This window comes from Oncorhynchus mykiss, chromosome 9 (genome assembly GCF_057628025.1).
Source record: "Oncorhynchus mykiss isolate SJ-2025 chromosome 9, ASM5762802v1, whole genome shotgun sequence".
Taxonomy (NCBI): domain Eukaryota; kingdom Metazoa; phylum Chordata; class Actinopteri; order Salmoniformes; family Salmonidae; genus Oncorhynchus; species Oncorhynchus mykiss.
Genome location: NC_143030.1, coordinates 71,774,899 through 71,797,889, shown reverse-complemented (window position 1 = coordinate 71,797,889; position 22,991 = coordinate 71,774,899). Strand labels below are relative to the sequence as shown.

The 22,991-nt window shown below is 45.2% G+C and overlaps 1 protein-coding gene across 3 annotated transcripts in view; it reads left to right on the top strand.

Moving 5' to 3' along the window:
• Positions 1–22,991, top strand: part of l1cama (L1 cell adhesion molecule, paralog a) — a 118,589-nt gene that overhangs the window by 31,892 nt on the left and 63,706 nt on the right. For all 3 annotated transcript variants that reach the window (XM_090185298.1, XM_090185297.1, XM_090185296.1), the window contains exon 2: positions 20,360–20,753. In XM_090185298.1, the coding sequence (XP_090041424.1) occupies positions 20,606–20,753 (148 nt within the window). In that variant the 5' untranslated portion in view covers positions 20,360–20,605. The remainder of the gene's footprint in view (positions 1–20,359; positions 20,754–22,991) is intronic.

The following is a 22,991-nucleotide window of genomic DNA, read 5'->3' as shown; positions in this document are numbered from 1 at the left end:
AGAGAAAAGTGCATAAAAATGGAATTACGTTCCATTTACGAGCACTTAACTCGGTCGGAATCTGTGTTATGTTCCTGCTGATACAAACTGAACCAGAATCAGATGGAGTTATGTTCCTGCTGATACAAACTGAACCAGAATCAGATGGAGTTATGTTCCTGCTGATACAAACTGAACCAGAATCAGATGGAGTTATGTTCCTGCTGATACAAACTGAACCAGAATCAGATGGAGTTATGTTCCTGCTGATACAAACTGAACCAGAATCAGATGGAGTTATGTTCCTGCTGATACAAACTGAACCAGAATCAGATGGAGTTATGTTCCTGCTGATATAAACTGAACCAGAATCAGATGGAGTTATGTTCCTGCTGATACAAACTGAACCAGAATCAGATGGAGTTATGTTCCTGCTGATACAAACTGAACCAGAATCAGATGGAGTTATGTTCCTGCTGATACAAACTGAACCAGAATCAGATTGGAGTTACGTTCCTGCTGATATAAACTGAACCAGAATCAGATGGAGTTACGTTCCTGCTGATACAAACTGAACCAGAATCAGATTGGAGTTTTACCTAAGGCATTTTCTTAGTGTGTGTGTGTGGCTTCTTAGAGTGCTGTTGTTTTATTCGGCTGTTGTCATGGTGTTGTAAATGACAGTGTTATTTATGGTTGTGGTGTCCAGTTGGTTGAGGGCTATTTTTTATCTTCCGTTGTTGTGCTGTCCAACCGGCTGATGTCAGTGCTAATACTGCTAATACTGTAAGATACCAGGCAACACTGGGAAGCTGATTCCAGCTATTCTCCCTGTTCTGCTCTGACAGATACCGTCTACTGGTTCTTCCTCAAGCTGCTCTCCGCTCACGGATAGTCCTCTGAGCATTCAGCTTCTCAACTGGATAATCTCTTTATAATCGATCACATTGAGGGTTGGAGGGATGGACAGAGATCAACCCCCGACCCTGTGTATCAGCACCACAATGGGTCTTTAAAAAACCAAGGGGGGAAACGGAATAAAAAAGCAGAATTGAATGTCTTAGTTATCATCTGAACGAGACAAACAACAGAGTTGTTTTTTTCCAACCGGAGAGGAGGTGGAGCGGAGAGAGGGAGGTAGGGAGAGAGGAGAGGAGAAGAGAGAGGGAGGTAGGGAGAGAGAAGAGGAGAGGAGAAGAGAGGGGGAGGTAGGGAGAGAGAAGAGGAGAGGAGAAGAGAGGGGGAGGTAGGGAGAGAGAAGAGGAGAGGCGAAGAGAGGGGGAGGTAGGGAGAGAGAAGAGGAGAGGAGAACAGAGGGGGAGGTAGGGAGAGAGAAGAGGAGAGGAGAAGAGAGGGGGAGGTAGGGAGAGAGAAGAGGAGAGGCGAAGAGAGGGGGAGGTAGGGAGAGAGAAGAGGAGAGGAGAAGATAGGGGGAGGTAGGGAGAAGAGGAGAGGAGAAGAGAGGGGGAGGTAGGGAGAGAGAAGAGGAGAGGAGAAGAGAGGGGGAGGTAGGGAGAGAGAAGAGGAGAGGAGAACAGAGGGGGAGGTAGGGAGAGAGAAGAGGAGAGGAGAAGATAGGGGAAGGTAGGGAGAGAGAAGAGGAGAGGAGAAGAGAGGGGGAGGTAGGGAGAGAAGAAGAGAGGAGAAGAGAGGGGGAGGTAGGGAGAGAGAAGAGGAGAGGAGAACAGAGGGGAGGTAGGGAGAGAGAAGAGGAGAGGAGAAGAGAGGGGGAGGTAGGGAGAGAAGAAGAGAGGAGAAGAGAGGGGGAGGTAGGGAGAGAGAAGAGGAGAGGAGAAGAGAAGGGGAGGTAGGGAGAGAGAAGAGGAGAACAGAGGGGGAGGTAGGGAGAGAGAAGAGGAGAGGAGAAGAGAGGGGGAGGTAGGGAGAGAGAAGAGGAGAGGAGAAGAGAGGGGGAGGTAGGGAGAGAGAAGAAGAGAGGAGAAGAGAAGGGGAGGTAAGGAGAGAGAAGAGGAGAGGAGAAGAGAGGGGGAGGTAGAGAGAGAGAAGAGGAGAGGAGAAGAGAGGGGGAGGTAGGGAGAGAGAAGAGGAGAGGAGAAGAGAGGGGGAGGTAGAGAGAGAGAAGAGGAGAGGGGAAGAGAGGGTGGATGAGCGAGATAGTGGACCGGAGGCGAGGGAGAGAAAGCGGGAAGGAGGGAGAGAGAGATAGAAGGTCACTGGTAACAGGTTTTACGCTTAATTTCATAATGTCATGATTGCTTCTATTTACCCAGGCTAATGTTGAGAAAGGCCCAGGCGACATTATGATGAGGCCTGTTTTGGTCTGTGCCACCACCAACTCTTTGTCCTGGCCTATCTCCAGGCCTCATTATGGGTTGTTAGTGGCTACCTGAAGTATGTTCTGTGTGCCACCACCTCTCGGTACTGTACATCCTGACATATGACAATACATATTAATGGCCTACCTCTTGTTGTTGGTCACTGTATGGCCTCGTCATGGGCCACTGACTTAAATAGATCATACATGTATCTCTATGGCCTACTATCTCTGGGTTATTGTATGGAACATTGTATATTCCCCATGTAATATCAAGTACTGTAGTAGTTTTGTATATTCCCCATGTAATATCAAGTACTGTAGTAGTTTTGTATATTCCCCATGTAATATCAAGAACTGTAGTAGTTTTGTATATTCCCCATGTAATACCATGTGTTGTAGTAGTTGTGTATATTCTCCATGTTATACCATGTATTGTAGTAGTTTCGTATATTCCCCATGTAATACCATATACAGCAGTAGTTTTGTATATTCCCCATGTAATACCATGTACTGTAGTAGTTTTGTATATTCCCCATGTAATACCATGTGCTGTAGTAGTTTTCCTGGTTCATTGTCTTTATCCCATTCAGTGTGTAGGTAATGTAGATTATTTTCCCTGACGGATCAAAGTAGCAGCCATTTAGTCTGGATGTGCAGGCTGTGTACATGTTTTGCTCAGTGTGTGTGTGTGTGTGTGTGTGTGTGTGTGTGTGTGTGTGTGTGTGTGTGTGTGTGTGTGTGTGTGTGTGTTATCTCCATGGTAAGTAGGGAGTGAGCTCTACAGGGACAGTATACATCTGTAGCCATAGTGTCTCTCTGATGATGACAGTAACAAAGCCAGCTAACGAGAACCACAGGCAGTGTGTGTGTGTATGTGTGTGTTATCTCCATGGTAAGTAGGGAGTGAGCTCTACAGGGACAGTATACATCTGTAGCCATAGTGTCTCTCTGATGATGACAGTAACGAAGCCAGCTAACGAGAACCACAGGCAGTGTGTGTGTGTGTGTGTGTGTGTGTTATCTCCATGGTGAGTAGGGAGTGTGCTCTACAGGGACAGTATACATCTGTAGCCATAGTGTCTCTCTGATGATGACAGTAACAAAGCCAGCTAACGAGAACCACAGGCAGTGTGTGTGTGTGTGTGTGTGTGTGTGTGTGTGTGTGTGTGTGTGTGTGTGTGTGTGTGTGTGTGTGTGTGTGTGTGTGTGTCTAGTCTACTAAGAAGCTGGAAATAACTGGTTTGTTTGATGCGGTAACAGCTTTATTTTGACTCACAATAAAATGCAAATTTAATCACAGTAATTTCATACATGTTTATTAAGCTTTTCCAAATGTTTAATTAGCACAACAATTTTTAGTGACTGAATTTATTTTCTGATTTATGTTATAGTAAAATGGGAAATTAGTGATTATCTAATCCAGAATATCTAACCCTGCCAACTTCTCCAAATGTAATCTTTGGCCTGTCACATGATCAATTATCACTCTAGAGCCCATAAACTATCTTATCAATACAATGGTAGCAATAGAATACAGCCAATTAAGCCCAGCCACTAAGATACCAGAGATCAAAGAACGTAGTTTTCCATCCAAAGCAGTCTCGGTTATCTGACCAGAGGATTATCTGACCAGAGGATTATCTGACCAGAGGATTATCACTCCAGAGTATTATCTGACCAGAGGATTATCACTCCAGAGGATTATCAGACCAGAGGATTATCTGACCAGAGGATTATCACTCCAGAGGATTATCAGACCAGAGGATTATCACTCCAGAGGATTATCAGACCAGAGGATTATCTGACCAGAGGATTATCACTCCAGAGGATTATCAGACCAGAGGATTATCTGACCAGAGGATTATCACTCCAGAGTATTATCTGACCAGAGGATTATCACTCCAGAGGATTATCAGACCAGAGGATTATCTGACCAGAGGATTATCACTCCAGAGGATTATCACTCCAGAGGATTATCACTCCAGAGGATTATCAAACCAGAGGATTATCTGACCAGAGGATTATCAAACCAGAGGAGTATCTGACCAGAGGATTATCACACCAGAGGATTATCAGACCAGAGGATTATCAAACCAGAGGATTATCTGACCAGAGGATTATCTGACCAGAGGATTATCAAACCAGAGGATTATCTGACCAGAGGATTATCAAACCAGAGGATTATCAAACCAGAGGATTATCTGACCAGAGGATCATAAAACCAGATGATTATCTGATCTGCAGACTGATACACTGATGGTTGATCTACTGATACACAATAGGCCGACACAGAGAGACATCTAGGGAACAAGATACACTACACAGTCTAACATATCTACTGATGCACAGAGACACTACACACTATAGCATATCTACTGATACAGACACACACACAGAGACATGGAGATGAAGAGAGACATGGAGACAAAGAGAGACATGGAGACACAGAGAGACATGGAGACACAGAGAGACATGGAGACACAGAGACATGGCAACACAGAGACATGGAGACACAGAGAGACATGGAGACACAGAGAGACATGGAGACACAGAGACATGGCAACACAGAGACATGGAGACACAGAGAGACATGGCAACACAGAGACATGGAGACACAGAGAGACATGGAGATACAGAGAGACATGGAGACACAGAGAGACATGGAGATACAGAGAGACATGGAGACACAGAGACATGGAGATACAGAGAGACATGGAGATACAGAGAGACATGGAGACAAAGAGAGACGTGGAGACAAAGAGAGACGTGGAGACACAGAGAGAAATGGTGACATGGAGACAAAGAGAGACGTGGTGACATAGAGACACAGAGAGACATGGTGACATGGAGACACAGAGAGACATGGTGACATGGAGACACAGAGAGACATGGTGACATGGAGACACAGAGAGACATGGTGACATGGAGACACAGAGAGACATGGAGACACAGAGAGACATGGTGACATGGAGACACTGAGAGACATGGAGACACAGAGAGACATGGTGACATGGAGACACAGAGAGACATGGAGACACAGAGAGACATGGTGACATGGAGACACAGAGAGACATGGTGACATGGAGACACAGAGAGACATGGTGACATGGAGACACTGAGAGACATGGTGACATGGAGACACAGAGAGACATGGAGGGAACATGATAGACACCATGACACTCAACCCAGGTCTTTTATACAATCTCATGATTGCCATGGGACCATAGTTGAAACATGATTCACTTATGATTTATAGATTTTTCTTTATTTATTTTTACATTTCTTAAAAAAAATAAATGTAAAAAATATCTTGGTTGATTTCTTTCTTTTTAGATGTTGTTTAGGACAGTTGAGAACAAGTTCTCATTTACAACTGCGACCTGGCCAAGATAAAGCAAAGCAGTGCGACAAAAATAACAGCACAGAGTTACACATAAACAAACATACAGCCAACAACACAATAGAAAATCGATATACAGTGTGTGCAAATGTAGATTAGGGAGGTAAGGCAATAAACAGGCCATAGTGGCAAAATATTTTTTTTTTAGCATTAATACTGGAGTGATAGATGTGCAGAAGATGATGTGCAAGTAGAGATACTGGGGTGCAAAATAGCAAGAAGATAAATAACAATATGGGGATGAGGAAGTGGGGTGTTGTCACGACTTCCGCCGAAGTCGGTTCCTTTCCTTGTTCGGACAGGTGCTCGGCGGTCGGCGTCAACATCATCGATTCACTTTTCATTATCCATGTATTTTGTCTTATTTTTCCTCACACCTGGTTTCAATTCCCTCAATTACTTGTTGTATATTTAACCCTCTGTTCCCCCCATGTCTTTGTGTGGTATTGTTTATTGTAAGTGTTTGTGCACGTGTTGACTGGTGCGCGACGGGTTTTGTACCCATGTCTTGTTATGTTTATGCCGTTGGTTTTGCTATTAAACTGCTCCGGCTATTACCTAGTTCTGCTCTCTGCTCTCCTGCGTCTGACTTCCCCTCATAGGTGTGCTAGTTACAGATTGGCTGTGTACAGGTACAGTGATCGGGAAGCTGCTGGAGATACGAGTTTCCAGCTTCAGTCATTTTTGCAATTCGTTCCAGTCATTGGCAGCAGAGAACTTGAAGGAAAGGAGGCCAAAGGAAGTGTTGGCTTTGGGGATGACCAGTGAAATATACCTGCTGGAGCACGTGCTATGGGTGGGTGCTGCTATTGTGACCAGTGAGCTGAGATAAGGCGGGGCTTTACATAGCAAATACTTAGAGATGACCTGGAGCCAGTGGGTTTGGCGACGAGTATGTAGCGAGGACCAGCCAACGACAGCAGACAGGTCACAGTGGTTGGTAGTATATGGGGCTTTGGTGACAAAACGGTTGGCACTGTGATAGACTGCATCCAGTTTGCTGAGTAGAGTGTTGGAGGCTATTTTGTAAATGACATCGCCGAAGTCAAGGATCGGTAGGATAGTCCATTTTACGAGGGTATGTTTGGCAGCGTGAGTGAAGGAGGCTTTGTTGCAAAATAGGAAGTGATTCCAGATTTAATTTTGGATTGGAGATGCTTAATATGAGTCTGGAAGGAGAGTTTACAGTCTGATCAGACACTTAGGTATTTGTAGTTGTCCACATATTCTAAGTCAGAACCGTCCAGAGTAGTGATGCTGGACCGGCGGGCAGGTGTGGGCAGCGAACGGTGGAAGAGCATGTATTTAGTTTTACTAGCATTTAAAAGCAGTTGGAGGCCACGGAAGGAGTGTTGTATGGCATTGAAGCTCGTTGGGAGTTTGTTTTAACACAGTGTCCAAAGAAGGGCCAGATGTATACAGAATGGTGTCGTCTGCGTAGAGGTGGATCAGAGAATCACCAGCAGCAAGAGCAACATCATTGATATATGCAGAGAAAAGAGTCGGCCCGAGAATTGAACCCTGTGTTACCCCCATAGAGACTGCCAGAGGTCCGGACAAGAGGCCCTCCAATTTGACACACTGAACTCTATCTAAGAAGTAGTTGGTGAACGAGGCTAGGCAGTCATTTGAGAAACCAAGGCTATTGAGTCTGCCGATAAGAATGCGGTGATTGACAGAGTCAAAAGCCTTGTCCAGGTCGATGAAGACGGCTGCACAGTACTGTCTTTTATCAATGGCGGTTATGATGTCGTTTAGGACCTTGAGCGTGTCTGAGGTGCACCCATGACCAGCTCGGAAACCAGATTGCATAGTGGAGAAGGTACGGTGGGATTCGAAATGGTCGGTGATGTGTTTGTCAACTTGGCTTTCGAAGATTTTAGAAAGGCAGGGCAGGATGGATATAGATCTATAACAGTTTGGGTCTAGAGTGTCTCCCCTTTAAAGCTTTCCAATCTTTGGGCATCTCAGACAAAAGAGAGGTTGAACAGGCTAGTAATGGCGGCGGATCATTTTAGGAAGAGAGGGTCCAGATTTAGCCCAGCTGTCTAGCCCAGCTGATTTGTAGGGATCCAGATTTTGCAGCTCTTTCAGAACATCAGCTGTCTGGATTTGGGTAAAGGAGAAGCAGGGGGGGGGGTTAGGTGGAAAGCATGGACAGCCATAGAAAAATGCTTATTGAAATGATGGATTATCGTAGATTTATCGGTGGTGACAGTGTTTCCTAGCCTCAGTGCAGTGGGCAGCTGGGAGGAGGTGCTCTTATTCTCTATGGACTTTACGGTGAAGATCTTTGATCTCTAGCCAATGTCTATCTCTCTCTTTCTTCTCTCTTCTCCCTCTCTCTCTTCTCTCTCTTTCTCTCTTCTCCCTCTCTCTTCTCTCTCCTCTATATATCCTCTCCATGATCTGTGTTTTCTCCTTCTGTCCATCAGGCCATGTTCAACATGTATCCCCTCTCCTCTCCTCCTCTCCTCTTCTCTCATCTTCTCTCCTCCTCACCCATCCACAACATGTACAGACCTACTCTCCTCTTCCCATCTCCACTCTTCTCTCTTGCCCCCTCTTCTCCTCTTCCCTTGCTATTATCCTCCTCTCCTCTCCTCCTTTCTAAAGCCCACTGTTCTCTTAACGAGTCCACTCCTCATACTACTACTTCTGTTCCTCTGTTCCTCCTATTGAAAACATCAATAAACAACCCTTCCTACCTCGCAGTGTAGACAGACAGTATAAACTATAGGATAGAGGAGGGAGGGAGAGAGAGGGGAAAGAGAGAGAGAGAGAGGGACATATAGATGAGGGGAGAGAGTTGGGGAGAGGTAAAAGAGACTGTCTCTCGTGGGAATGTCTCTCTACACTCTTTACAGCTTTTGCCTTTTAGTCAAGACAAGTTAGAAAAAGTCAATAAATGTTTGAGTATTTTTGCAGTACTAGAGTGCGTTGTTATCTCTACCTCTCTCGGCATTTGTGTCTGTAAGACATTGTGTGAGTGTGTGTCTGCATGCGTGTGTGCATTGATGTGTGTGTGTTTGTGTATGAGACTGTGTGTGTGAGTGTTTGTCAGCATGCATGTAACTGAGTGATAACCGCTAACCAGGAGGGAGTGTATGGTTGTCCACACGTGTGTATGAATAACAGAATGTGTATGTGTAGTTAGGAGGGGGGATGCTGATGCTGTTGTTATGTGGATATTGTTGTCATGGCAACATGGATGGAGAAGGTTGGTTCCCCCTGACAACCTTTATTTTCTCCAGCTTTTTATATAACCTATCTTAGCCCTTAACCTGAGAGAGAGAGAGAGAGAGAGAGAGAGAGAGAGAGAGAGAGAGGGGGGGGGGGGGGGGGGGGGGGATGGAGAGAGAGAGAGAGAGAGAGAGAGAGAGAGAGAGAGGGAGAGAAAATCTGTATATAATCACCATGTCTGACATCTAACAGCAGTGACTGGAATGTCAACTGAATGTGTTAAGCTTATAGATGTGTTATTTCTATCTGCAACACTGTTGGTCTGCCTATTTGTAGATAAGCGTCTATATCAATCAAATGTATTTATAAAGCCCTTTTACATCAGCAGATGTCACAAAGTGCTATACAGATACCCAAGCTATGCAGATGTAGAAGCACGGTGGCTAGGAAAACCCCCCTAGAAAGGCAGGAACCTAGGAAGAAACCTAGAGAGGAACCAGGCTCTGAGGGTGGCCAGTCCTCTTCTGGCTGTGCCGGGTGGAGATTATAACAGAACATGGCCATTTAAGGCCAGATTGCTCTTCAAGATGTTCAAACGTTCATAGATGACCAGCAGGGTCAAATAATAATCACAGTGGATGTCGAGGGTGCAACAGGTGTTGATATCCCTTTAGTGGTGTGGGGGCTGTGCAATGGCACAGTGGGTGGGGTTATATCCTGCCTGATTGGCCCTGTCCAGGGGCTAGGGTCAGTCTGTTATATCTGGTGTAAATCTCCAGTTGATTCTGGTCTTCTGTGTGAATTCAAGTATGCTCCCCTCCTGGAGGACCAGTACACCTGGTCGTGCTGCTGCACCAGTTTTAACTGTTCTGCCTGCGGCTAGGGAACCCTGACTTGTTCACTGGACATGCTACCGTGTCCCGGACCTGCTGTTTTCATCTCTCTCTCTCTCTCTCTCTCTCTCTCTCTCTACCGCACCTGCTGTCTCGACCTCTGAATGCTCGTCTATGAAAAGCCAACTGACATTTACTCCTGAGGTACCTGTTGTACCTTCTACAACCACTGTGATTATTATTTAACACCACTGGTCATCTAACGTTTGAACATCTTGAACATCTGATCCACTAAAGGACCAATGCATTCATTTTTATATCAATATCAAGTATTTCTGGGTAACAATTAAGTACCTTACTGTAATTGATTTCCATTAATGGGCTGAAGTAACTTTTCAGAAAAAAAATATTTATCAAGCTAAAACTTTGCTAGGACTGTCTGGGAGTGGTCTGAGTGGGAAGGGTGTAGAAAACCCTCTCTCTAGCCGTTTTTCTGGCCATCTCTCAAACCCTCTCTGGCCCTCTCGCAAACCCTCTCTGGCCCTCCCTCAAACCCTCTCTAACCCTAACCCTAACCCTGGCCCTCTCTGGCCCTCTCTCAAATCCTCTCTGGCCCTCTCTCAAACCCTCTCTCTAGCCGTTTTTCTGGCCGTCTCTCAAACCCTCGCTGGCCCTCTCTCAAACCCTCTCTGGCCCCCCCTCAAACCCTCTCTGGCCCTCTCTCAAAACCTCTCTGGCCCTCCCTCAAACCCTCTCTGGCCCTCTCTCAAACCCTCTCTCTCTGTCCCTGGGACACAGAGGCACAAACTTTGGGAACTCCAAACTGTGTGATTCCAAACTGCACCTGGCTTTTCACACTTCTGGCCCTAGCCAAACTGATTGGTTGCTAGGGACCAGGTTGCCAAGGGGCCCTAATTTCACTGTAGGGTCAGCCAATCCCAGGCCTTACCTGATGGTCGGAAGCCAATGATAGACCTCACTTCTCTAATGAACTCTAAAGGGTCATGATTCTCGCTCACGATAGATGGGGGCTTATTGAATAACTAATTTGTGACGGACAATGTACTGAAAATTTAAATAATTTATTGATAGGCCCTACAGATTTAGGATCTTAGTTTGATCACTTTTGTTGCTGAAAATTGTTCTGCACAGCAGGAAATGCAAACTAGGGATGCAGCCATATATGAAAAGCCAACTGACTTTAAAATGTCAGACTTGATTTGCTCTAACAAAAAAATGTATCAACCCCTACAAAAATGTCCATTAATTATAATCCACATAATAATTTCCTGTTGCTACAGGATTATTTTCCTGCTGTAGCAAACTGGCTCAAATGAAGATCCTACATCTGTACATTTGAAACGAAGTCTAGTTACGGATGCAACTGGACTGACTTGGCGGAATGACTTGACTGCCGCGAGGCAGATTTGAGAATTTCCCTTGCGAACTGTAGCACCACCTGAACGATTCATTTTCCAGTTTGAGTGTTGAGCAGAGGCAGACTTTATATTCTAGGTATTGGTTCTACAAATCTGTGTCCATAAATAACATTCAATAATCAATTCATTGCATTCATTCTTGCTTTTTTTCCTCTGTGCTGCCTGCATGTCTCCGGAGCCGGTGAGTTGGAGGAGAGTGTAATAATCTTACACTAGAAGTCATTGCAGCCAGCTCGTCAAAAAAACAGCTAAAACTAACGAGTCACTCTGAAAAAATGAATCATGACTCGAGTCAGTAAAAACAGACGTTCAAAAATAACAAATTGTTCGCAAACTGCACATCACTAGCAAGGAGTGGCAAAGTGAGGACCTCTCTCATCAAAATCTGCCCTGCACATCACACAGCTCCACCCCTCATCCATGGACCCATCTCTTCACTGGACTTTCCCTCTGATGGTGTGTCTATGACAGAAAACTAGCTGTTATTGGCAGAGAGGTTTGGAACTCTCGTTGTTATTGGTCTATTAACCAATTTACCGCATGGTGATGTCACCATGGAAAACTGAATCTCCCGCCCATGGGAACCTGCTGATTGGGCCCATGGGAACCTGCTGATTAGAAGCTCCTGTGTAGATTGTAACTATCAGGAAATAACATTGATCACATTTTTTTCACACTTCTACTGTGTTAGGTTCATCAGCTGTTGTACAATATGATATAAAACACAGGAAAAAGTAAAAAGTTGTCATGGTACAACATGACCAACTGAGTAGCAGTGACAATGACTTATTCCACGAGCCACAGCAAGACATAGAAACAGATAGCAAATCAAATCACATTTTATTGGTCATATACACGTGTTTAGCAGATGTTATTGGTCATATACACGTGTTTAGCAGATGTTATTGGTCATATACACGTGTTTAGCAGATGTTATTGGTCATATACACATGTTTAGCAGATGTTATTGGTCATATACACGTGTTTAGCAGATGTTATTGGTCACATACACATGTTTAGCAGATGTTATTGGTCATATACACGTGTTTAGCAGATGTTATTGGTCACATACACATGTTTAGCAGATGTTATTGGTCATATACACATGTTTAGCAGATGTTATTGGTCATATACACGTGTTTAGCAGATGTTATTGGTCATATACACGTGTTTAGCAGATGTTATTGCGAGTGTAGCGAAATGCTTGTGCTTCTAGTTTCGACAGTGCAGCAATATCTAACAAGTAATATTAACCATTTCACAACAAATACGTAATACACACATATCTAAGTCAATATAGAGTACAGGTAGTCATTTCCCAAGACAAGTAGTTTTCCTCCAGCTCTGACAAAGTGAGAGAGACTCGGTTATACCCTGACAGAGTGAGAGAAAAGGAGAGAGAGAAACAGAAAGAGAAAGGTGTAGGCGATTGGTCCGGGTCCTGGGGAACAAACCAAATATTTGGTGAACTGAACACCGCTGTATATCAGAACCGAACACCACTTATCCCCCTCACTAGCTTTAAGCACCAGCTGTCAGAGCAGCTCACAGATTACTGCACCTGTACATAGCCCATCTATAATTTAGCCCAAACAACTACCTCTCCCCCTACTGTATTTATTTATTTTGCTCCTTTGCACCCCATTATTTCTATCTCTACTTTGCACATTCTTCCACTGCAAATCTACCATTCCAGTGTTTATTATTATTTTTATTTTTTAAATTAATTTTTTTAACTTGCTTGTATTTACTTCACCACCATGGCCTTTTTTTGCCTTTACCTCCATTATCTCACCTCATTTGCTCACATTGTACATAGACTCATTTTTCTACTGCATTATTGACTGTATGTTTATTTTACTCCATGTGTTGTTGTTCATGTCGAACTGCTTTGCTTTATCTTGGCCAGGTCGCAATTGAAAATGAGAACTTGTTCTCAACTTGCCTACCTGGTTAAATAAAGGTTAAATAAAAAAATAAGAATGATAAATTTGGGTCAAATTGACGTGACAGGAAGGAGAAGGTAATAAATAATTAACTCAACAGGGGTGTCTGAATTACTGTTCCTCCACCCCTGTGGTCCCCTATCCATACCTCTTCTCTCCTCTCCTCTCCTCTCCTCTCCTCTCCTCTCCTCTCCTCTCCTCTCCTCTCCTCTCCATACCTCTCCTCTCCTCTCCTCTCCTCTCCTCTCCTCTCCTCTCCTCTCCTCTCCATCCCTCTCCTCTCCTCTCCTCTCCTCTCCTCTCCTCTCCTCTCCTCTCCTCTCCATACCTCTCCTCTCCTCTCCTCTCCTCTCCTCTCCTCTCCTCTCCTCTCCTCTCCTCCTCTCCTCTCATCCTCCACCCCTGTGGTCCCCTATCCATACTTCTCCTCTCCTCTCCTCTCCTCTCCTCTCCTCTCCTCTCCTCTCCTCTCCTCTCCTCTCCTCTCCTCTCCTATCCTCTCCTCTCCTCTTATCTCCTCCTCTCATCCTCCACCCCTGTGGTCCCCTATCCATACTTCTCCTCTCCTCTCCTCTCCTCTCCATACCTCTCCTCTCCTCTCCTCTCCTCTCCTCTCCTCTCCTCTCCTCTCCTCTCCTCTCCTCTCCTCTCATCCTCCACCCCTGTGGTCCCCTATCCATACTTCTCCTCTCCTCTCCTCTCCTCTCCTCTCCTCTCCTCTCCTCTCCTCTCCTCTTATCTCCTCCTCTCATCCTCCACCCCTGTGGTCCCCTATCCATACTTCTCCTCTCCTCTCCTCTCCTCTCCTCTCCTCTCCTCTCCTCTCCTCTCCTCTCCTCTCCTCTCCTCTCCTCTTATCTCCTCCTCTCATCCTCCACCCCTGTGGTCCCCTATCCATACTTCTCCTCTCCTCTCCTCTCCTCTCCTCTCCTCTTATCTCCTCCTCTCATCCTCCACCCCTGTGGTCCCCTATCCATACTTCTCCTCTCCTCTCCTCTTATCTCCTCCTCTCATCCTCCACCCCTGTGGTCCCCTATCCATACTTCTCCTCTCCTCTCCTCTCCTCTCCTCTCCTCTCCTCTCCTCTCCTCTCCTCTCCTCTCCTCTCCTCTCCTCTCCTCTCCTCTCCTCTTATCCCCTCCTCTCATCCTCCACCCCTGTGGTCCCCTATCCATACTTCTCCTCTCCTCTCCTCTCCTCTCCTCTCCTCTCCTCTCCTCTCCTCTCCTCTCCTCTCCTCTCCTCTCCTCTCCTCTCCTCTCCTCTCATCCTCAACCCCTGTGGTCCCCTACCTCTCCTCTCCTCTCCTCTCCTCTCCTCTCCTCTCCTCTCCTCTCCTCTCCTCTCCTCTCCTCTCCTCTCCTCCTCTCATCCTCAACCCCTGTGGTCCCCTATCCATACTTCTCCTCTCCTCTCCTCTCCTCTCCTCTCCTCTCCTCTCCTCTTATCTCCTCCTCTCATCCTCAACCCCTGTGGTCCCCTACCTCTCCTCTCCTCTCCTCTCCTCACCTCTCCTCTCCTCTCCTCTCCTCTCCTCTCCTCTCCTCTCCTCTCCTCTCCTCTCCTCTCCTCTCCTCTCCTCTCATCTCCTCCTCTCATCCTCAACCCCTGTGGTCCCCTACCTCTCCTCTCCTCTCCTCTCCTCTCCTCTCCTCTCCTCTCCTCTCCTCGTATCTCCTCCTCTCATCATCAACCCCTGTGGTCCCCTATCCATACCTCTCCTCTCCTCTCCTCTCCTCTTATCTCCTCCTCTCATCCTCAACCCCTGTGGTCCCCTACCTCTCCTCTCCTCTTCTCCTCTCATCCTCCACCCCTGTGGTCCCCTATCCATACCTCTCCTCTCCTCTCCTCTCCTCTCCTCTCCTCTCCTCTCCTCTCCTCTCCTCTCCTCTCCTCTCCTCTCCTCTCATCCTCCACCCCTGTGGTCCCCTATCCATACCTCTCCTCTCATCTCATCTCCTCTCCTCTCCTCTCCTCTCCTTTTTCCAGTCCCTCCATCCCTCACTCCTCTCATCTTCTGTTGAGTGAAACATGTTTACTGTCCATCTCTCTCGTTCTCTCATTCGAAATATCTTCTTCACATTGTCCTCTCGGTCTCTTTCGCTCTTTGATTTTCTCTCTGTGCATGTATTCATTTATTTTATCTCCCCCTCCTCCTCCCACTCCTCCCATTTATTTTATCTCCCCCTCCTCCCATTACACATCTTCACACAGGTGGAATACAATAACAAAGTCTATGTTTTTACAATATGGCATTTAAATTCTTCGTTGAACTAGGTTTCCCGAGTTATTTTCAACTGTTACATGTCTGGGGAATGCTCTTAAGAATGAGTTTATTAATGATATCTAATGATATATGGCACAGTATTACCGTAGCAACAGCTTTTCTGCCGGTAACAATAAGCCAGGGCAGAACTTAGCAACAGGGTAGCCTAGTGGTTAGAGCGTTGGACTAGTAACCGGAAGGTTGCAAGTTCAAACCCCCGAGCTGACAAGGTACAAATCTGTCGTTCTGCCCCTGAACAGGCAGTTAACCCACTGTTCCTAGGCCGTCATTGAAAATAAGAATTTGTTCTTAACTGACTTGCCTGGTTAAATAAAGGTCAAATTAAATTTTAAAAAATTAAACATTTCCAGTCATTTGAAGATGCTGAGCTTTTGTATCGTATAATCTGTGTTATTGCTGTAATACACAGAATATGATGGACTCAAATGGCCACATCCTGTGTTGTTTCCTGCCCTAAAACCATCCGCCCCATCCTCCCTCCCTCCTTCCTTCCCTCTCTCCATCCTGTCTTTGATAAGAGTGGCTGTTGAACATGCCTCTCTGCCATCAATACCACTTCAATACCCAGAGAGCCCATTGACAGGCCAACAGGTCCAGCCATTTCAGATCTAATGGATGACAGAGTGAACAGACAGGAGAGAGATGCCACTGGAGCCAGAGCTGCAATTAAACTTAAAAAGCAATATGGCATCTAAAAGCCTATACATTCTATCTTGCTTTGGCATTTTGTTTTTGTGAGCTAGCAGAGCACTTTCATATGTAATAGATGAGAGCGTGAACAGACATTCAGACAGACAGGAGCTGGATGCAACCAGAGACAGCCGCAATAAAGGTTACAATATAAACAGCTATAGATTTATCAGATAGATGACTGTGATATGTGGTTGATTTGACCTACCTTAGTTGAATGTGCTGACTGTAAGTCCCTCTGGATGAGAGCATCTGCTAAATAACTCCAATGTAGATTCATTTTTATTTTTATTTCACCTTATTCACTTTATTCAACCAGGCCAGTTGAGAACAAGTTCTCATTTACAACTGCGACCTGGCCAAGATAAAGCAAAGCAGTGCGACACATACAACAACATAGAGTTACACATGGAGTAAAACAAACACACAGTCAATAATACAGTAGAAACAAGTCTATATACAGATAACATGTAGAAGCCTATACATTTTCTCTTGCATTGGCATTTAGTTTTTGTGTTGTCCCCTCCCCTCTAGCAAAACGTTTCAATGCGCCACATCAATTATTTATCAAGGTAGCAAATCACACTAAATGGATTTATGTTGATTTTTTGGGGTGTTGCCTCATTGTTTGATTCAGAGTGGTCCGCAGTTTATAACCAGTTTGACTCTAGAAGACTGTTGCTGCTCCACTCCAATACACATTACCTACATCTTCCTCTTCTGGTTCCACCTGCCCCCCCCCTCACTCTTTCCTTCTTTCTTTCCTTTGTTATTTCTTTCTTTCTCTCTCCCCCCCTCTCTCTCTCTCTCTCCCTCTCTCTCTCTCTCTCTCTCTCCTCTCTCTCTCTCTCTCTCTCTCTCTCCTCTCTCTCTCTCTCTCTCACTATCTATCTCTCCCCTCTCTCTCTCTCTCTCTCTCCCCTCTATCTCTCTCTCCCCTCTCTCTCCCTCTCTCTCTCTCCCCTCTCTCTCTCTCTCCCTCACTCTCTCTCACTCTCTCTCTCTCCCCTCTCTCTCTCTCTCTCGCTCCCCTCTCTCTCTCTCTCTCCCTCACTCTCTCTCTCTCCCCTCTCTCTCTCTCTCTCTCTCCCAGTCTCTCCCTCACCTCCCCTCTCTCTCTCTCCCTCACTCTTTCTCTCTCTCTCCCAGTCTCTCACTCACCCCCCTCTCTCTCTCCCCCCCCCCTCTCTCTCTCTCTCTCTCTCTCTCTCTCTCTCCCCTCTCTCTCTCTCCCTCACTCTCTCTCTCTCTCTCTCTCTCCCCTCTCTCTCTCCCTCACTCTTTCTCTCTCTCTCCCACCCCCTCTCCCCTCTCTCCCTCTCTCTCTCTCTCCCCCACTCTTTCTCTCTCTCTCTCACCCCCCCTCTCTTTATATATGCTGAATATATCACTTATATCACCTATCACTTTTATATCACTATATCACTTCATCTTCCACTTTTTCAGTTGGCTGATTGAATGAATTTGGATGCCAGCATCAGATCAGATAAGCAGTTGTTATCCCTGAGAAATGGCTGTAGAGGGCCCTGACATGTTTAGGTTGTACATAAGGCCATAGGTCCCCCGGCTGTAGTGTCTGATGTGTCTGCTGACCTCTGCCCTGAGCCAAGAAGGCAGGTAATAGGGCCGAGATTGGATCAGCGCCAGTTGCAGAGAGGAGACTGGGACTGACAGAGGTGGGTCAGTGTGTGTGTGTGTGTGTGTGTGTGTGTGTGCTTGTGTGTATTAGGGTTAAATTTGTAATTAAGTTTCCTGGCCCAGTTGTGTGCAGTTTGTCGGTGGCATTAATCGGGTTGGGCTCCACCAAGCCCCCTCTCAGACACGTTATCACATTAGCTGTCTGTCTGTGTAGCTGTGTGTCTGTCTGTCTGTCTGTCTGTCTGTCTGTCTGTCTGTCTGTGTGTGTAGCTGTGTGTCTGTGTCTCTGAATGTGTGTCTGTACTAATACCCATGACAGTTCCAGCTCTGCTCCATTCATCCTGTGCTAATGGCATTTGTTAAAAAGCCGCCACAGACCCCTACACACTTGCAAGACCACACACACACACACACACACACACACACACACACACACACACACACACACACACACACACACACACACACACACACACACACACACACACACACACACACACACACACACACATTTGCTATTGGCCAGCCCAGTTGCCCTGGCCTATCTGGTAATTGGGCCCTCGGGCACCCCTGTAAAAGACGGTCTAAACAGCCAGTACTAATATCACACAGTCTGGGAGGTGTGTGTGTTTGCGTGCGTGTGTCTGACAGCAGAGAAAGGTGACACATTGATTGGGAGAGCTGGTGTGTCATTACGTGGAGGGAGGAATTACCGTCACAGCTGTCATCTTCCATCACACCCCCACCCCAACACACACCCCTCCTCTACCCCCCTCTGTCTGTCCGTGGTAGTTGTGCGGTAGCTCTGTCAGGCGAAGTGACTTGAATCTAATGGACCATTTAACCTAATGTTGTTAGTTTGCTCTGGCTTATTGGGTGTGCTTCACTTCTTCTAATTGTTGTTCCCTGTTCAATCTAATCTCACAGCCTTTCTCTGTTGATTTAGATGTATTCTCTCAGTGTTTGGAGTTGGAAGTCCTGAATCAGTTTTTCTGTCTCTATTCCCTTTGCCAGATATTGTTGAATCCATTCTTTCTCAGTTGATTTAAATATATTGTCTTTGTGCTTGGAGTCCTTGAATGGTAATGTTTTTCTTTGGTTGCCAGATATTGTTGAATCGGTTCAGCATCAGTGAAGAATGGTGGGAGGTGGGAGGACAGGCTCATTTTAATGACTGGAATGGAATACATAGAAAATGATCCAACACGTGGTTTATAACTTGTTTGATTGATACAAAATAAATACAAAAATGAATGGAATGGTATTTATTTTAAAAAGAGAATTCCTTCCCCCTCTTTTTATCCCCCTATAATCTCCCCCTCTCCTCTCCCTCATGAAACAGGGTAGCCCTCTCTCTTTCTCACTCATCTCCCTCCTCTCCTCTTTTCCTTCACTTCCTCTCTCCATCCCTCTCTGCCTCTCTTTACCACCCTACAACTTTTCCCCTCCCCTTTCTCTCATTCTCTCTCCTCTTACGACATGCTTATTACCATACAACCACAGAAGTAGCCTAGCCACTTGTGTTCAATTGAGTTGCTCCACAACTTTATCAAATTACAAATGTCCTTTTATTTATCTATTTGTGTTCTGTCTATTATCTGATATGACACTTCATCACTTATGTAAGAGCATAATTTAGCAGATGCTCTTATCCAGAGCGACTTACAGTAGAGAGAGCATACATTTTCACACTTTTTTCCTACTGTTCTTCCGTGGGAAACGAGCCCACAACCCTGGCGTGGCAAGCGCCATGCTCTACCAACTGATCTACATGGGACTTCATCACCTCGTAACTTCATCACCTCATCACTTCATTACCTCGTCACTTCATCACCTCGTCACTTCATCACCTCGTCACTTCATCACTTCATCACATCATCACCTCGTCACTTCATCAGCTCGTCACTTCATCACCTCATCAGCTCATAACTTCATCACCTCATCACCTCATCACTTCATCACCTCGTCACTTCTTCACCTCATCACTTCATCACCTCGTCACTTCAACACCTCGTCACTTAATCTCCTCATCACTTCATCACCTCGTCACTTCCTCAGCTCGCCACTTCATCACCTCATCACTTCATCACCTCGTAACTTCATCTCCGCATCACTTCATCACCTCGTCACTTCATCACCTCATCATCACCTCATCTCCTCGTCACTTCATCACATCATCTCTTCATCACCTTGTAACTTCATCACCTCATGTCATCACTTCATAAATCTAACTCTGTTGTCTATGCTCCATATTGTCTGTTGGTTCACCCTCTTGTTGTGGTGTTGACTCCATCTGCTTATCTGATTGGTCCTTCCATAATGGACACTGGTATTTTGGGGGTATTTTATTAGGATCCCCATTAGCTGTTGCAAAAGCAGCAGCTACTCTTCCTGGGGTCCACATGAAACATGAAACATAACACAGAATATCATTAGACAAGAACAGCTAAAGGACAGAACTACAGCAATAAAAAAATCGCTGTCATTACCTTAATGTGCAGTTTTCCTGCGAGTTGTCTTTAAACTAGGAATGAACATGCTACTGGATGTGTGTGTGTGTGTGTGTTCCTGGCTCTATCTAGCCCTGACCACATGGTGCAGGGTCATTTTTCTCTTATTCTGACACAGGCCCCCGTCCCCCTCCCTCTCTTCTCCCCACCTCCCTCCCTTCTCCCCCTTCTTTTAGGGAAGACTGCAGGAGGGTGTGGACCTGAGTGAAAAAGAGAGAAAAAAGAGAGAGAGGCTGAGAGCCAAAGGAAACCAGGAGAAAAAGGTAGAAGAAAAGGAAGAGAAACTCTGGCTGAACATCGGGCGTGACAACAGAGACAGAGAGAGAGTCACACGCTCGCTCGGCAGGAGTGTGTGCAGATTGCCCTCTGTGTGCGTTTCACGTGTGTGTTGAGCAGGTGGGACTTTGATGGGACAGTGAGCAATGCCTCACACTCAGCAACATCAGGTTGGCAGTAGGGGGCGACGCCCCCATCTCCTCCTCCACCCTATCCTCCTCCTCCCTCTCTTCTCTCTCCTCCTATCCCACGCCCCCCAGCTCAGCCAAGGAGCCATACACATACCTTCTAACTGTGAGTTCACCATCTTCACCTTATTTACACATCAATGTATTGTATATGTAATATAACATAATATATATTTAAGCAATAAGGCCCGAGAGTTTGTGGTATTTGGCCAACATAGGGATGTTCTTAGCCACGACACACCGTGGAGTGCCTGGATACAGCCATTAGCCGTATCCATTTTCCTGTTACTTATAACCTCATGCTATTCGCATTAGCCTATGTTAGCTCAACCATCCCGTGGAAGGGACACCGATCCCAAAGAAGATTTATTGGTTGCCCCCAAAAAGGACTCAAGTGAAAGTTAAAGTCAGATGGCACGATTTTCTTGTTTATTTATTTATGGGTAGCCAGGGGCACACTCCAGTCATAATTTACAAACAAAGAACTTGTGTTTAGTGAGTCTGCCAGATCAGAGACAGTAGTGATGAGGTTCTGGCTATGCTCAATATGTGATGATATTAAAACGAAATAGTTATAACATTTATTGAACAATTCCTTGAAAACGACACATGGTTGTCAATGGTTTTAGCAGAGCTGGGGTCTCCTTGCTCCCCAGCAGCCAAATCAAACCTATTGTGTTAAACCACGAAGACAGGGAGGGTCACTGAGTTTTTGGGGCATTCAATCTGTGTTTATGTGCATAGTGTGTCTAATTACTTTTTAATTGATTACCTCAACTCATTCATTAGTCATTCTATTGATCTGGTTTCCTTGGTGCAAATCAGATTCTGATTGGAAGGCCGGGGTAGTTCAACAGGGAATTGAGTTATACAACACAAGGAGCAGACAGACTGAGTTTGTGGGCCTGAAGGGACATTGATTCTTATACTTGCTGAGTTTTCTACATCTTTGATTTAATAACAGAGTTAGAGGACTGGGGATGTGTTCCAAATGACACCCTATTCCCTTTATAGTACACTACTAGTACACTACTATATACTACACTACTATGTAGTGCACTACTAGTACACTACTATATACTACACTACTATATAGTGCACTACAAGTACACTACTATATACTACACTACTATATAGTGCACTACAAGTACACTACTATATAGTACAGTACTATATAGTGCACTACTTGTACACTACTATATACTACACTACTATATAGTGCACTACAAGTACACTACTATATAGTACAGTACTATATAGTGCACTACTAGTACACTACTATATACTACACTACTATATAGTGCACTACAAGTACACTACTATATAGTACAGTACTATATAGTGCACTACTAGTACACTACTATATACTACACTACTATATAGTGCACTACAAGTACACTACTATATAGTACACTACAAGTACACTACTATATAGTACACTACAAGTACACTACTATATAGTACAGTACTATATAGTGCACTACAAGTACACTACTATATAGTACAGTACTATATAGTACACTACTAGTACACTACTATATACTACACTACTATATAGTCCACTACAAGTACACTACTATATAGTACACTACAAGTACACTACTATATAGTACAGTACTATATAGTGCACTACTAGTACACTACTATATAGTACAGTACTATATAGTGCACTACAAGTACACTCCTATATAGTACAGTACTATACAGTACACTACTAGTACACTACTATATATTACACTACTATTTAGTGCACTACAAGTACACTACTATATAGTACACTACAAGTACACTACTATATAGTACAGTACTATATAGTGCACTACTAGTACACTACTATATAGTGAATATAGTGCTATTTGAGATACATAGGGAGTTAGAGGAAGAATTGTTGGTTGCTGTGGCTGCTATTGTTGTTCTGTTATTCATCTAAGTAAAGTATCAATGACTCACACAGACCTGCACCCACACATCTATCAGTCACACGCAGACACACACATGCAAACACACACACGCATACACACGCAGACACACACACACACACACACACACACACACACACACACACACACACACACACACACAAAGCAGTAAAGCTCCTCCCAGAGAACTAAGGTGTCAGTAAGATATGAGGATGAAAATGAGGAGGAGGAAGAGAAGGAAGAGGAGGAGGAGGAGAGGCAGATTGAATAGTTGCAGCAGTAGGAGGAGGAGGAAGAGAAGGAAGAGGAGGAGGAGGAGAGGCAGGTTGAATAGTTGCAGCAGTAGGAGGAGGAGGAAGAGAAGGAAGAGGAGGAGGAGGATAGGCAGGTTGAATAGTTGCAGCAGTAGGAGGAGGAGGAAGAGA